This window comes from Perna viridis, chromosome 5 (assembly GCF_037379345.1).
Source record: "Perna viridis isolate PV_CMFRI_1.1 ecotype Kerala chromosome 5, ASM3737934v1, whole genome shotgun sequence".
Classification (NCBI taxonomy): domain Eukaryota; kingdom Metazoa; phylum Mollusca; class Bivalvia; order Mytilida; family Mytilidae; genus Perna; species Perna viridis.
Window position 1 is genome coordinate 18,444,668 of NC_142449.1, and position 16,847 is coordinate 18,461,514.

The window sequence follows — 16,847 nt, forward strand, 5'->3', positions numbered from 1 at the left end:
CATTATATTTATTTCGTCACGCTCGAGATTTCAACTGGATATTATAAGGAGTTATTTTGGTAACAAATTTGTATCTTTTGTCAAAATCTCCTCCTCAATACATGTACAACGGAAAAAGGAAAGTTTGAAATGCAATCAGCACTGGAAAGTATCTTGAATAGTTTACATTTCTATATATTCCCGTCTTTTAAGAGTTACCATGCAATTATATATGCCTCGTATTATTGAAATCAAAGATATACCTATGTAACAAGTACATGTAACTTTTTTGTTTCATAAATTTTATTCATTAGACTTTTTTTTTCTATTCAAATATCACCTAAAACTTTTCACAATGTTGGTACTATTTACCCTTTCCCCTGTTTCAAACCCGTGGGGAAAGTTCAAAGAAAAATGAATTCTTAACTTTGAATCTTTAAGACGAGTTGAATAGAAATTAGACAGGTGTTACTTCCACATGCATGTATTAAATTGAAATGTTTAATTTGAAGATTTACAGCTCTGTCAACACAAATTTTGTTGCAGAAATGAATACTTTCTTAACACAATCATTTTGAACAGTGAAGTGCATGAAAACTTTATATCTTCCAAATAATTCAAAATTCCGGCAAATTTCATGTAGTGTACTTTATTATTGAAAAGACATTATTTCTCTTTTTAAAGTTTTAAAAGAAATTTTGAAGTTTATTATTAGTGACAAAGTTTTTTTTTCTATTAGATAAGGACCTTTAAGGAAGACAATAGACGAAATTATCATAGTTTCCAATATCAAAGTATTTTTTTATTAACATTCGAAACTAAGATATGGAATATTGTTTATTATACTTAATAGTCTAATTCTTAGGGTTAAAAGATAATTGTAAGAGAAATATGCACGTGTACATGCTGAAAAAAGTAACTGCACGGGCGCTGATTCATAAGGGCCACAACCCCCCTTTTTCCCTTTTAAATTTTTTTTTTCTGAAATCTTGACTTTTTAAAAACTCTAAACAACATAATTTTCTTACTGGAGCGTTCTTATTATGCCCCTAACCTGAAATCCTAGATCCACCTCTATTGCGTATTAGATACCTTAGTTTATTACACTTAACTTATTATTTTTTTTAATATTTCATAACATCATTACAAATGTATAAGTACGCCATTGTGAACAGATTTACACGTATGTTCTATCATTATTCTTATTTTCTGCACGAAAATATTAAGAATAGCGAAATCGATTTCCGTATTTCAAATTTTAAATATTGTGTTTGAACGCACCCAAATCTTATGAATATTCATGTATGTTATTGACGGCTAGCTTCCATGCGGGCTGGCAGGCGTGTAGCTGAGGCCAAATTGAGGTGTAGGCAAAATTACGGCAGGGGGTCTGGGGGTCCCCGAAGCTCCACGGAGATTTAGAGCATCATTTATGCCTCTCCTGGATGTATTTTATCTAAAAAAAAAATGGCAAAATTAAGTGCAGGCAAAAGCTTTTTTGCCTAACGGCAGCTACGCGCCTGGCTGGTATTGACGGCTAGCTTCACGCTAGTGAGTTTTATCCCTTGATTTTTTAATGGTTGAAACAATCAAACTTGAATTTATATATTTTTGTTACGCTATCTCAAGACTAATCATGTATGTTTGGTTTTTTCGGTGAAGTGTGTGAATACAAAATAGTCAAAAGTGGACAAATACATGATTCTTCCGAAAATGATATATGGAGAAAAAATTAGGTATCACGATTTTCGCGGTCATATGCATTTAAATTGTCTGTGTACCGACGTTTTGGTAAGATTTGACTCAGTTGATAGATTATGATGACTATCTGTCGGTTCGGCTTTATTTCATGTTTTAAGCATGCACAAATAACTCGTGTAAAATACTGACCCCGTTTGAACCGTGAAATTTAAATATATAGTGGTACGATCACAAATAGTTTTGTTGAAAAGTAAATAAATATTCCCTGGTGCATGCATACAAAGTACAACGATATGATAGTATATGTGTGTATTGGTAGGGTATTGTGAAACTGATGGTTAAATAAATGGTATTATGGTAGTGATTCATGATATAAATTGTACCAAAAGTTCTGTCTTACGCTAATGTATACATGTATTTCAATCAAAAAGTAATATCCATTTTTTTTAAAACAACGTATAAACTCATATACCCCTAGAAGATCGGTTTAAATCCTATATAATTGCTTGAAAGTCCATCAGTGTTTGTTTATCTCATATAACAAATACGCATCATAACTGATAAGTGCAGAAATCGGAAGTTATATTAATTGTACTTTAAAAAGATGATTTACTTATATAGGCGAGACTGTAGGAGACAATCAGCCAGTAAATGATGCAAATAATTTTGCATTTCAGAATTGGAGAAAATCTAAAAGTGGTCAAAAATTTGTACAGTGAAACTGAAGTTATCTTAAATCAACATTATCAGAAATCGAGCAGATGCAAAGGTACGGGATAGTCTCATCCATCTCCCCACCAATCTCCCATCCAACACTCTGCACAGTATCAATTTTCTCCAACTATTTTGTATTATACCTAGTAATAAACCAAAAACTTATTACAACACGTCAATTTTTCATAGAAATAGTTCGGATCATTTGTTTGTCCACCTTTTCTCTCTTCATCTTACTATCTCCCACTCTAACAATCTTTTCTTCAATCACTTACTACCTCTTCTCTCCCCATCCGAACCTTTCTTTTATCTTTCTCACCAACACTTCTAACCCATCTCTGCCCTTCATCCACCTTACTCACCATCACTTCTCACCCCTTCCTGCCCTTCATCCACTTTGCTCACCACCACTTCTACCCCCCCCTTTTGCCCTTCATCCACCTTACTCACCACCTCTTCCCTCACCTCTATCCTTACTTATCACCTCTTCCCTCCTTTCTGTACCCCCTCCCACCTTCCTCTCCACATCTTCTCTCCCTCTTCCTTTCCTTTGGAGCTGTGCACTTCCTCAAATTCCTGTGTGATTCCGTTGCTTCCATTAGTTCTTAATCTGTAAACAAAGAAAACCTGTTTTATCTGAAATAATTAAACGAACGCAATTCTATGTGATTTACACAGGTTTTACTGTAAAATATAAAGCATTCACTCTTACACAATTAGAAAAAGTCAATGACATAAGAGAAGGAATAACCTTAAAATATATGCAACATTTAAATCGTTGACCTTAAAATACTTATATCAATAACCGATAATAGACTATGTTCGTCACATGATGAAGTACATGTACAAATTAATGAAACTGCTTTAAAATACAGCTGACTAGTCAATTCTACAAGACCCGGATGTACAGAGATCTTCTCAAAGAACTTATTCCTAGTGACCACTGGATGGATTGTTAATGTTTTATTGACGTTAACAGCCTAATACATAGAAAACCTTGTTAATTGTTACTGATTAATGAAGAAATCTTTAGAAGCGTATATTAACAATTGAAGGTAGGAACTTAAGTTAATCTTAAAAGTATCTTTAAAATTTGGAAGAAAGATAGGTGAAATTTGATACAATCATATCATAATAGTAAAACCTCCCTAAATAGAACTTGTCTATACTACAATTAAAGGTGGCAACCCAAAACTGACGTCCTACACGGCGCTGGTTAGCCAGAATCATATACGTGTTTTTATTTTTAACGTCGTCATATTTTACATGTTGTTGTACTTAATTATCATGATTGTACGATCTTTATGTTCGTAGCCTAAACGTTTGGCGTATCGGACGGACTAGAGAACGTATTCATTTGTTGACGTGATACAAAAATAAAATAATAATAATAAACACACATAATCACATACACACACACACACACACACACACACACACTTCCTCAACAATATGAACATGAATGATTTTAGCCTTTTTTATAATATACATTAACACAATAATTATACATACTTATTGTTAGATATTAAAGTGTAAAAAAATTAATATTTACTACCTGTATATAACTTTATCATCTAAAGAATATCGGATGACAGGTGTAACTAAACAAAAGCATGGCCCTATTTCTTCCTGGAAAACTCAAAAAGGTTTTCAAAGGAATTATGAATAATTTGTTCCCACATACCTATATAAAACGGTTATCTGTATCAATAAATTTTCGGTTATCAAGACAATTGCAGTTATAAACAAATATTTGTCTAGTATAGTCATTCCGGTTGGTATTTACTGGGTACAGATAATGACATTATATCTATCTGGTGTAGTCATTGATACGAAATGGTAAAAAAAAGAGAAGACAAAAGAAAAGACTGTAAGGATGAAAAGATTGTACCCCCGGATGGTGGTTGGGGATGGGTGGTTGTGTTCAGTTCCCTCATGTGCAACATTTTGGTTGATGGAATAGGACTGGCCTATGGAGTGTTGTTACCAAAGTTTGCTGAGTACTTCAATGCTCCGAAGAGTAAAGTGTCATTGGTTGGTTCAGTGATGATTGGGATATACTTATGTGCAGGTATAGTTAAATTATATGAGAAATCGATAATCACTTTAAGGGCGGATCCAAGATTTGAGGCAGGGAACAGGTGACCGGGCAGAGCAAACATTTTAAAGAGCATTGTCTTTTTCTTATCTGTCCCACTAATGTACTGCTGTTTAAATGTGGCATCTTTCCCAACACGGTGCACCACTATGGTTTGCGGTCAGGTTTTCCGTATTATAGCCTGACAACCCCATCATGAAACACGCCAGGGGTACCCCATTCCACCACATGGGGCACACATCCCAGTTGCTCTGTGGACAGAGCGCCTAGTCCCCTGCTAGGTTTCTGGGCACTATTTAGTCGCTTTTTACGACAAGCTTTGCGCTGCTGCAGGCCTATTCTTTTGACACCCGGACCTGCACGGGGCAAATTACAATGTTAATTCTTCAATGATTGTCATATATCTACACATATATTTTGTTTGTATTTGTACATTGTTATGTTGTAAGCTTATAAACACATCTTTACAAATATTATCGTTAAGATACACATATATACGGAAAATCGATTCTCAAATACTCCTATAAATATATCCAACTTTTTCACATTTCAAAGACGCTGAGTTACTAAACGAGCATGGATTGAGGTGACATTTGAATAAAGTCAGTTATAATACAAAGAAAAACTAACACAGAACTAAACCAAAATATTACTAACTACAGCAAGCTAAAAGTACTGTCAGGACAGATAACAAAAGGGTACCCCTCCTTCTGTTTTCATCATATAGATTTTTTCAAATTATTGAGTTTTTTCCCCGTCGTTAAATTTCAAGTGATTTAATTAGTCGAAATTTTAGGTGAGAAAAGTCTCAATTTGAGATTATTTATGAAATCGAGCCCAGAAATCCCAACACCATTTGAATAAAACAATATTACATGTACCTACACTGATATTCCATAGGAGTGTCATAAAAATCAATAAGCCATATATAAGAAGTTGTGGGTAAAAAGGAATGCTCTACCATTGACAGGAACAATGTCATGCTATTGGAAACATTTATATAGATCGGAATTCAAATTTGAAAATGTGCATATGTTATCAAACTTTTTAGTATTTACCTAATAATTCTTTGAAAGTTTCGTAAAAATACATCAAGCGGTTTGGGAGGAGTTAAGAAGAGAAAAAAACGTGACAAATAAAGGAATGTATAAAACCATCTGCTTTAAAGCCATGGCTATAAAATATAAATGATGCCAATAAGTATTCAATAAATCATCCAATTCTTTTTACAGGACCAATGGTTAGTTTTCTTGTCAACAAGTTTGGATGTCGATGCGTTACAATAGCTGGTAGTGTATTGGCCTGTGTTGGGTTTATTATCGGTTCCTTCAGTCCTAATTTGGATGTTCTTATTCTGACATATGGTGTCATTGGAGGTATGATTTTCGGGGTCCTAGAATGAAGTCATTTATTCTGCTTTTTTTTTATTTTGAGATAATATGTGTCCTGCGTTTTTTCTTTTGGCCTGTTCTGCTTTCATATTTCTGGAAAATATCAATCCTGCTTTTTTATTTCAAATTTCACCCTACCACCCCCAAATCAAAAGGATCAAGTGGCAGTACTTTGTCTGACCAGCGAGCCATCAGATCTTTATTCCATGTAAAGTATTGATGAAACCAGGCACAGTTGATACACAAACGCACGAGAATAAAGAGTAAAAATATCTGGATAAAATAACAGGAAACAACCCTACCAAGAAAATTATGACTTACACTTTTTGGTAGAAGTGATTTTGTTTTTATTGTCGCATCACATGATTTCCAATGACATTATGAGCAGTATTAAAAGCTAAAAAAGTAACACTGGAGCGAGCAAGATCTAAAACCACACAAAGGACATACAATTCAGGTTCAAATAAATGCATTGAAAAAGAACAGTAAAATCTTAATTTAGAGCAGCTATACATACAACAACAAAATAACTGAATGTGTGTATATATGTGTATACATGTATTTTTGCCTTCCTTGAAAACTAGAGACAAGAAAAATATTTCTTTAGATCTGCCGGCTTCGTTGTGAGTCGTCCAATCTGTTCGGGGAGGTTTGAAATAGGTAGATGAATGAATCTTGTTATTGAATAAACAGTCGATGGTGTTTCTGTTTTTTTTTGTATGCTATTTTAGGTTGAGAATTGATGTGATCTTTTTTAGGCTTTGGATTTGGCATGATTTATCTCCCTTCAATTGTAAGTGTTGGGTTTTATTTTGACAAGAAACGACCAATGGCCACTGGTATAGCAGTTTGTGGATCTGGTATAGGTACCTTCATATTCTCCCCACTTCTGGAATATTTATCAGAAGTTTATGATTGGAAGAACCTCTTATTCATAATGGCTGGGATAATTCTAAACGGAGCTGTCTGTGGAATGTTGATGCGACCACTACAAGCAGAAGAAAAACGGAATACGTCAATTCGAGGTAGCAATTCAGATGTAAGTTCAGATTCTGGTATAAAAGTTGATAAGATGAAAAAATTGGGAGGCGGGGATTCTGGTTTTAACTCAGAGATAGGAAATACAAAACACAATGAGTCTAGTAAATATTCCGTAAAAGACGAAACTGTGACATCAGATGGAATCCATCTTCAGGAAATAGAGCCATTTATACAACAGGTCAACCAAGCAAACGGCAGAAACAACACAGTTCGTAAATTGTCAATACGCCGTTCAAGTTCGTTAAACGATTTGGCAAGTTTTCAAGAATCCCGCCATTTCCATCTCCGACTAAAACCAGTAAATCAGCATCAGATAATCTACAGCGGAAGTTTACTAAATATACCGGCATTCCATTCGCATCCTAACATCGTACATTCAATGTTCTCGATACAATCCGAGTATGCCAACAGAGAAACATTCTGGGACAGATGCACGTGTCTGCCGACTTCCATTGTATCAATATTGCGAGAGATGCTTGATTTCTCTATACTTCTGAACTTTCCGTTTCTGTTACTGTGTATTGGGAACATTTTTGCTTGTGTTGGTTTCTTCATCCCGTTTTACTTTCTGGTGGACAGAGCACTATTGATAAACATTCCAAGTACCCAAGCAGCTTTCTTACTCTCTATTGTTGGTAAGTAACTGACTTCTATAACAATGATAGATATGAATGATACATAAATAGTATAGTTAATGTAAAAGTCGAAATCTTATTTGCACACAAGTCAATCCTAACTGTAGTTAAATGTAGTTCATAATTAACACAGTAAAGGAAAAGGAATGTTAGAGTCCTAAATTGATCTTTCCATTATATGGACGATTTCATCGTTTTAGAAATATTGGAAAATCAAAACTTGAAAAAAAACTTTTATATTAGTTAATTGTGTGATTTATATATTTTTTTTCACATACGTATTAGATTTATATGAATATATATATATTATAGGTATAACAAACACTATAGGAAGAGTTACGTCTGGGATGATCGCCAATCTAAAGAATGTTGATGCATTGGTTGTAAACAACGTTGCTCTGATCATAGCCTCAGTTGTACTCTTACTAGAACCATTCTGTACAGTTTACTGGGCATTGATATTGTTTGCTGTGATATTCGGTTTATGTGTAGGTATGTCTGTTAAGATATAACTGAATGATTCAAAGCATTTGTGTAAAAATAATTTTTCAAAAGTTGGCCGTGTTTAACAGCTAATTGTTTCATGTATAGTTATACTTTTCTTCTTGGTGCAATTTGAAGCAAATGACATAGTTGAACTATAACACTAATCGTCAAACTACTAATAAAATAAACAGTGGAATTTCAAGGACAAACTCAAATAAACAATGGAATTTCAAGGACAAACTCAAACAGAAACAAAGCCGAATTCGTGATGTCTCTTACGACTCTTGTTGGGAGTCATAGTGTTTATGCCCTGTCCGTTTGTCATACATTTGTAAGTGCATCTCTTCGGAATTTTATGATTCACTGAATTTTGTTTTACCCTTTCGAAATTTGAAACGGGAAAGACATACGCTTTTGTAGGCAAAAACTTCAACTTTTTTACCCTTGTTTTGTTTACTCAATCTACAAAAATGTGTTCAGTTATATAAATGTTAACAACTAGCTGAATCTAATACTATTTAAGAGAATGTATTTGTAGCTGCTTTTATCTCGCTGACATCTATAATCTTGTGTGATCTTTTGGGAGTACATAGACTGGCCAATGCCTTTGGATTACTTACACTTGCTCGTGGGATTGCTGGAATAGCCGGACCACCCGCTGCTGGTAATTATAAATTCATAAATTTATATTATAACACATCACTCTCTGGTATTTATACCTTATACCTATTAGTAAAATTATTATTAAAGTTAATATGGAATTTTCCTTTTGACGTCTCAACGTCGACAAATGACTGAAGTGTTTTAACCTATCTTAAGTACATACATGATCAAGTTTCCTGTAAATACATGAACAAAAAGCATTTCATTTGTACAAATCTTGCGTCAGTCATTGATTGATCGTACTAAAATAAACTTTCACCTAATGTATAGTATTTATTAATTATAATTGCTAGGTGCAGTGTTCCAGGCCACAGGTGATTATGATGCGTCGTTTTATTTTGGCGGGGGTATGTTCATGATTGGTGCACTTTTTCATCTAATGCTGCATCTACCATTTATCAAAAGACTATCAGCCGATAGACCGGAAGCAGTAGTCGAGGAAACGTATGAAGATGGAAATATTTCCAAACCAGTTGCATAAAATGATATTTGAGTTTGGTAATTTGAACTATTTTATGTTTTGTTACTTTTATACTTGTTAATAAACATTGTTAGTAATTACATAACTGTTCGTCATTATGATTTCCCATTCCGGTATTACGCCATTTTCTAACATTAAATTTTAACTAAAGTGTCTTGATGGAAAATATCTGTATTTAGAAAAAAAAATGTTGCAGTATTAATGAGATTTCAATAGTTGAATACAACAAATTTAAATTACACACTAACGCCGCATCCATTTTTTTCAAAAATGATGCAATGAATATAAGTCATGATGGTCTAGATCTGCTTGTACGGTTACGACAATGTTTAATTTGTTGTATGATTTCAAAAAAAAAAAAAAAAAAAAAAACTCTTTGCGAAACGCAAAACAAAACAACAACAAAAACAATCGTGTAAACGTTCTATTTGCCCTTAGCAACCTAAACAAAAGTTTACCGAATTTATACGAAATTTCTGTGCTCTACGTCACACCAAACATCTGTTTTTTTAAGCTGAGTAGGCACAGACCACAGACGCTTACTACATGCAGTTCGCCAAGCAGGTGGACAGCATACCAGTATTTTATAGTGCGAGCAATCCCTGTGCCCAGACCCTTGTCGATAAAGTAACCTATATTTTTGCAGAAATGAGGATTTTTCGTTTCACTTGCTGATTTTATTTTTATTCCACTTCGTTTGGTTGGAAATTCGTTTAGTTTGTTTGATTGATTTTGTTTAGTTATTTATTTCATATGTGCCCCAATTACATTTAATATGAACGTATTTCATATGCGAAGTTTGTCTATTTTACACATACAAAACAATGCATGAAAGTGTAATTGTTTAGTATAAACACGAGATAATACTCAATAAAATCTTGTGTATAACTGATCCATACTATGTGTAGCACGGCTAAATAACTTATGTTGTATACTTCTGTAGAAAATGCCAGGAGATTAGCACAGCACAAACAAATGGTGAATGGTAACGTTTAATCATGCTACCATATCAACTCATCTTTTTTGTCGATAAACGGTAACACACTATCCGTGAAATCAATCTTGTAAAGACACGAACATTGCAACACACTAAACCGAAACATAAAAAAGCAACAACAAAAAACAATAAAACAAAAACAAAACAAAAAACCCAAAACAATAAAAAAAAACAATGCATCGTTTAAATTTGTGGAGGGTGGCTATATAGGATCAAATTTGAAATTATAAGGAAAGTTCTACGAAATAGAGTTTATCGGACACTGATGAATAATTGCCAGTTTATTGTAGGAAAAAATACTCACAATTGCTATATTTACCGCAAACAATCTGATTCAAAAATTCTTTCATAACCTTAATAGTCATGCTTGCTTATTTGTTCGCAAGTGACCCCAGAAGCAATACAATGTTAACTAGTCCAACATGACAATAGAAGCAATAGAGCGTGGCGAGAATGTTTGTGTCGGAGCCTGAGAAGGAATAACGTCTCCCAGTGGAAGCCCCGACTGAAGGAACTTGGTAGTAAACTTGGCGTTAGCTGGACCCAACGATGCTGGACCATAAACCCCTACAGCTGCTAGCACTGTGTTGTGCTGTCATTTTCCTGTAATAGCATATACTTAATTAAATGTATATTAGCTAGACAATAAAAATAATAAAAAACTGAAAGTCAAACTATTGTAAACGCCAATAAAGCTGACAAATAATATTAAAGAATTTGAAGAAAATATATAAATTGTACAGGTGAAAACCGCTATGGTATGAACCATACTCGACGTGATCGGAAGTAGCGATTCTTGTATCGGTACATTGGCGCTTCTTTCATTTATGTGTATGAATATGCTTGTAGCGACGGATTTAACTTATATTTAGCATTTCTATGTATTTGACAAAAATAGAAAGAAAAGCAGTAAACAAAATATCAAGTTGTACCAGTTACTAAGTATATAGGATTAAGCACGTGTTCGTTCAAAGGTACATGCAGACATTATTAAACATTAATGTGGATCTGACATGTTAGCTGTTTTGGGGTTGAACTTTTTGCATTGTGCATAATCGCACAGGCCAGTGGAAACAAGTCTTTTTTCATCACCAAAATATCATTTTTTTATATTTGGACTGGTATGCGTGTTCTGTGACATGTTTGTTTGATATTAAATGTTTTCAGTGCTATGTCCAGATTTTCGTCTATCTCCTCTAAAAAAAATCAAAATCTGGGCATAGAACTGAAATCATCAAATATCGGATGAACATGTCAGAGAACACACATAACAGTCCAAATCTGAAAAAAAAATATGTATTTGGTAAAAAAAAAGTCCTGGTCCTAAGGGCCTGTGCATAATCGATTAAGTATTTACAGTTTTCGAACTCCATATCTCTTCTTTAAATGTACCATTTTCTGCATTGTTATAAATAACAACTCGGTACTTGACTTGAGCAATCATTTCACATTTTTGTGTATTTACGTACATAATGCTGAGCACCTTTGCTATTCCAAATCCAAGACCAACAACTCCACCTATTGCCGCTATGGTTGCTAGTGAAGCTATTATTGGAGTACTGTCTGTTAAAGTCAAGAAAACAAATACATATATGCGCATCAAGTAGTTACATTTTTTATCAAAATATAGTACTGTTTTGTGTCCCGGTGTTGTTTACACACTCGGCACAAAACTCATGTCGTCAAATGACAAAATCGAACTCCTTTTCATTTAATTCATTATAAGCAAATGCTAATAGCAGAACCCAAATGTATGCATATGTGTGCTTTATTTATTTGTTTATTTTAATTTTTTATATGTACTTTAAATTGTTGTCGCTATTGGTGTAATGTATAACAAAGATGTAACCAATTATTCGAATCAGCACCCAGTGAAACAATATATATATATATATACAATTGGGCTGAAAAAAAAATCCCAACAAATATTATAATAAGACTAATCTAATGAATGATATACTGGGGTATCTGTAAGGTAAGAAACATGCCCGCTTACTTAAGTCACCAGTCATTGCTTACAAAATAAAGTATCTATGGCAAAAAAGGAGTTTTCCCTTACGGTAGATATCAGTACACCATATTTCGGCAACAGGTTATTTTGAATGATAATAACCTGTGCTTGTTGAAGAAGTCTCTTCTTCAGATTCTGTTGTGTTGAAACTTCCACATTTGTCCATCGCCGATGAAACAACGGTGCTATCTGTAACGATTTGAAAACTGGTAGCAAAACACACTGGTTGATACCCACGATTCCCTCCCTAGATACTATGCAGAAAGCCCAAAAGGTCATTCAGATTTACAAACAAAATTAAAAGGTGCACATTGGCATCATGCGAGAAACAGTGTTAGAATCATTAAATTCCATTCAGTGGCCTAAATGGGTTGCCCATTAAAAGATAGTCTCCCCTTGGTCGACCAATGACTACGTCCATGACCCCTAAAGTCATCTAGATGGAAAATAAAATAGGAAGTGCAAAATGGTATCACGTGATAAAGACAGCATAGTCGTTTTCCAATAATAATACAATGATAATAATGAGAGAATCATTTAAATTAAACGTAAAATGAATCTACTAATGCAAAGACTAACACAGAAGATATATATACTAGGGTACTGAATAATTTGATGGTATATATCCATGACTTACTAAAACATTAATAGGAATTCATCCAGTTTATAGTGTAATGACTGGTTATTAAACTGAAAATTTAATCTTACATCTATTTCCTTTCTCAAGTTCTTGTCTTTAAGACGATGCAGTAGAATCTGTAACTACTTAAATATTTTATTTCAAAGCGATAATAGATGAGAGAAAGTACTGCATGATTTCTTTACAAGTGCGATTGTCAACTTTATTTGCATGAACATTTTCTGTTTGGTAGAATTCCGATGACTGAGGGGTTGTCTTTTTTGGTCAGTCTAATAAAAACAAAAGTAAAACTTACCTAGTTTTGGCACCAATTCCGGTACCAGTAGACACAAATTTGAAAAAGTTCCAACAGTATTAAGATAGTACGAGTCAGGATCTGACGCTATGGCCTGCAGCTCTGCAGACGATGAGGACACAGCTGATCCTATACCAATAGCATACATCTCTACCCCGTTGTTCTGTAAGATACCAGCCTGACGCTGAGTTTCCGATGTACGTGTGGATACTCCATCAGTCAGAATAACTATAGCTTGTGGTACCCCAGGCCGTGCGCCTCGACCTGAGGTCAATGCGGTGTTCGAGCAAAACTCTAGTGCGTCATGTGTGTTTGTTTGTCCGTTTGGAGATGTTGATTTCAGCGTTTCTATGGCATTAAGTAAATCTGTCTTATCAGAATATTGTTGAAGTGAAAACTCTTCTGTAACGTAGGTAGAAAACGTAACGACAGATATCTGGAGCTGATCTGTAGAAGACCCTATGGTCAACCATTTTGTAATATTATAAACAAAATCGATCGCCTCGTAATAGTCCTCGTAATATATACTCCCTGATCTATCTATAACAAATATTACATCTGAAAGTATAAAAATCACAACTATTACTGTCAACATAGCCCATCGACCATTATCATGGGGCGGGAACCGGCATTTATGTAAGCGGCAATCGGAACTCCTCAGCCTTTCTAGTTACACCGAATAACGTTATTTTTAGTGTAGCGGAAATGGCTGAGTAGTTCTGATTGACATGAGCGGTATTTTTTCCCATCTTTTACCATTATGTATTGTCCTTAGTAACTTTATAATAAGAAACTGCTATCTCTATCAACACCATTTCCTTGGTCAACCAGATTAGATAAATCAGTCTGTTGTCTTACCACAATGGGCATGGTTGTTCTTTGGTGTGCCGTTTTTATTCGATGATTTGTTCAGTTTTTGTCCGATGATTCTTGTTTTTTTTTGTCGATCAGTTAATTAAGTACATGTATTAATATGTTTAATTACTAAAGTAATTTGTAGACGGATGTTTTTATCCTGAATAACAACAGTATATATGAAATATGAAATGGTGGATTTTAAAGATTTATTTCTAGCATGAACATAAATATTTGTATACATATGCTCAAATTTTAAATGATCACGACCAAAATGCCACGAATTGACAAAATCATGTACTGACAAGTCATACTTTATCATTTATAAATATGATTGAAGATCATCTATGGATGTCATTATAAAAACGACGTGCTTTCTAGATGTACCAAAAGTTATTTGATATTGTATATTTTAGAAAAACTCGAATGTAAATGTTCTTGTTTTATATATACGTTCTTGGTTCCTGTTTTGTTTAGATGATAATCAACGGTTCTGAATGTTGAAAATGACATAATGATAACGTTATTCGTAGGAACCATTTTCAGATCATACATGTAATTGTAATAAGCTTTTCATGTTTTCCTTGTCAAGTACGATGAGTTTATGAGCCGCGTTATAGTGAATCTGTCCCGTGTTATATGGATTAAGGTATGTAATAACAATCGTATTTTAGGCTAATTTTTGTTGAATTATATTAATAGTTTACACGAGGATCAGTGCTTATTGTTATTAATTAATACTTTTTGGCCAATTGGAATATACAATTTTCTAACATGACGTCTTCATATCGTCAAACAGTATATGTCAGTACAACCCCAGCTTAAGTAACCGCGCACTGTCTTTTTCTTTCGCTGTCGTTTAAGCGATGATTCAACGGCAGAGATGTTGTCTAATTGAAATAAAGTATATAAATACACACATTTATAATACTTAATATAAACCATCGCCACTGTATGTCACCTAAGTTACATGATGTCTCCATAGATGGTCTCCCTTTCATGCAAAAACCTCATGGACTTCATCACATTAGAACCAAACTTTATTCTCTCACTTTACTACACTCCCTCTACATAACACTCCTGTTTCTGACCCCACCTCATCATTATACAGACTTGTTGCCATCATTTTAGATATTGGTTTCCACAGACTCTTTAAACCAGTTTGTGTGAAAAGTCAAGATGAAGAAAAACGATCATTTCTAAACCACCTGACTATTCTGGCAAAACCTCTCCATTCAAATATGGTCCTTCTGGTCACGTCGTTACGGGAGATTTAACCATCATCGAAAACGAATCTCTGCGTAATATCCTTTCTAAATGTCCCAAGTACCGTGAACCACGCTCCATAAATTGGAATTATAACTTTAAAGTTCTTATGGATGCTGTCGAGGACTATGCAAGAAAATGGATAAAACGAGAACAAGAAGACATTGATGCTCTGTTAGAGTGGTTATAGGCAGTGAGGTCTTTAATTTTGAAACGAATGAAAGTTTTAAGTAGGTCAATGAGTGCCAAGGCTACATCAGTTTTTAAAGATCCCGATGTAGCAAAAACATTGTCTACTATACATGACAAATATGTTGTCAGACCAGCAGACAAAGCCCAAAACAACATTGTTTTTATCTGCAAAACGTTTTACATCCAATGCTTATTATCAGAGGTAGACGTAGAAAATAATAGCAGTGATAAGACCTATAATGCCACCACACTCTCCAAAGAAGAGATTGTGGAAAACCATAAATCTGTGCTATCCTCTTTTGGTTTCTCTACCAAGGACGATGATTGTGATTTACCGTCTATGTACTGGATTCCTTAACTCCACAAGAATCCATACAAACAACGTTTCATAGCTGGATCTGCAAAATGTACCACCAAACCTCTTTCAAAACTTTTAACTTCTATATTCACGCCCCGTGCAGGTCCGGGTGTTAAAAGAATAGGCCTGCAGCAAAGCTAAGCTTGTCGTAAAAGGTGACTAAATAGTGCTCAGAAACCTAGCCGGGGGCTAGGCGCTCTGCCCACAGAGCAACTGGGATGTGTGCCCCAGGTGGTGGAATGGGGTACCCCTGGCGTGTTACATGCTGGGGTTGTCAGGCTACAATACGGAAAACCTGACCGCAAACCATAGTGGTGCACCGTGTTGGGAAAGATGCCACGTTCTTATCACGTTAAAGAACCCTGCTGTGGTATTCGATAGGACTAGGAACCTTTGCGCTCCACCACAGGAGGCTAAATTGCCCGACCCTGCCCATCCCTCCCTTTTATCTTGTGGCAATCAAAATTTGTCGACCCTATTATCATTGTGCCCATTGTTTTTTTTCATTTCATCATTTCATGTTCATTTTGTTCATCGTCTGAATATAGCTGAAATATTGCTGCTCGGACGTTAAACCCCAACATCCAACCAACCAACCAACCATCTATACTCACAACTGTCAAAGAGGGTCTGCAGTCCTACCACAACACTTGTTACTCCCGTAGTGGAATTAATTCAATGTGGATCCTGAAAAATTCGAAAGATCTTTTGGAGACAATTAGTTCAAGACTATTATCTGAATACAATAGCATTAAAACCTATGATTTTTCAACACTGTATACTTCTATTCCCCATACTCAGTTAAAATCCCGACTTAAAAACATTATACATCGTTGTTTTTCCAAAAAAGATAGTACACCTAGATACAAATATATAGTTTTTGGTAGAGATTCCTCATACTTTGTAAGAAATAACTCCAAATCATCTTCCAAATATACAGAGGAAGATGTTTACAAAATGCTGGAATTTTTAATCGATATATTTGTCCAGTGTGGTGGACGTATTTTTCAACAAACGGTCGGCATTCCAGTGAGAACAAATTGT

At 34.6% G+C, this 16,847-nt stretch overlaps 2 protein-coding genes across 5 annotated transcripts; one reads left to right on the forward strand and one right to left on the reverse strand.

Annotated features, from left to right (window-relative positions):
* The first annotated feature begins 2,282 nt into the window (after positions 1-2,282).
* Positions 2,283-9,274, forward strand: LOC148616371 (monocarboxylate transporter 14-like). 3 transcript variants are annotated; one of them, XR_015922178.1, is made up of 8 exons: positions 2,283-2,449; positions 3,270-3,449; positions 4,218-4,465; positions 5,725-5,868; positions 6,642-7,559; positions 7,872-8,047; positions 8,584-8,709; positions 9,002-9,142. XR_015922178.1 is itself a non-coding variant. In XM_088583330.1 (8 exons), exons 3-8 carry the CDS (start codon positions 4,231-4,233, stop codon positions 9,187-9,189), a joined length of 1,791 nt encoding a protein of 596 aa, XP_088439456.1. In that variant the 5' UTR covers positions 2,288-2,449; positions 3,270-3,449; positions 4,218-4,230; the 3' UTR covers positions 9,190-9,274. The 3 variants fall into 3 exon arrangements, 2 of the variants coding, with proteins under 2 accessions (XP_088439457.1, XP_088439456.1); XM_088583330.1 differs by having other exon boundaries at positions 2,288-2,449; positions 7,872-8,051; positions 9,002-9,274; XM_088583331.1 differs by lacking the exon at positions 5,725-5,868 and having other exon boundaries at positions 2,287-2,449; positions 7,872-8,051; positions 9,002-9,274.
* Positions 9,275-9,484: 210 nt separating this feature from the next.
* LOC148616372 (matrilin-1-like) lies at positions 9,485-13,796 on the reverse strand. 2 transcript variants are annotated; one of them, XM_088583348.1, is made up of 4 exons: positions 13,133-13,796; positions 12,300-12,386; positions 11,656-11,749; positions 9,485-10,789 (listed from the first exon to the last, which is right to left on the reverse strand). In XM_088583348.1, the coding sequence occupies exons 1-4, from the start codon at positions 13,725-13,727 to the stop codon at positions 10,720-10,722; spliced, it is 846 nt and encodes a 281-aa protein (XP_088439474.1). In that variant the 5' UTR covers positions 13,728-13,796; the 3' UTR covers positions 9,485-10,719. The 2 variants fall into 2 exon arrangements, with proteins under 2 accessions (XP_088439474.1, XP_088439473.1); XM_088583347.1 differs by having other exon boundaries at positions 11,544-11,749.
* Positions 13,797-16,847: the final 3,051 nt, after the last annotated feature.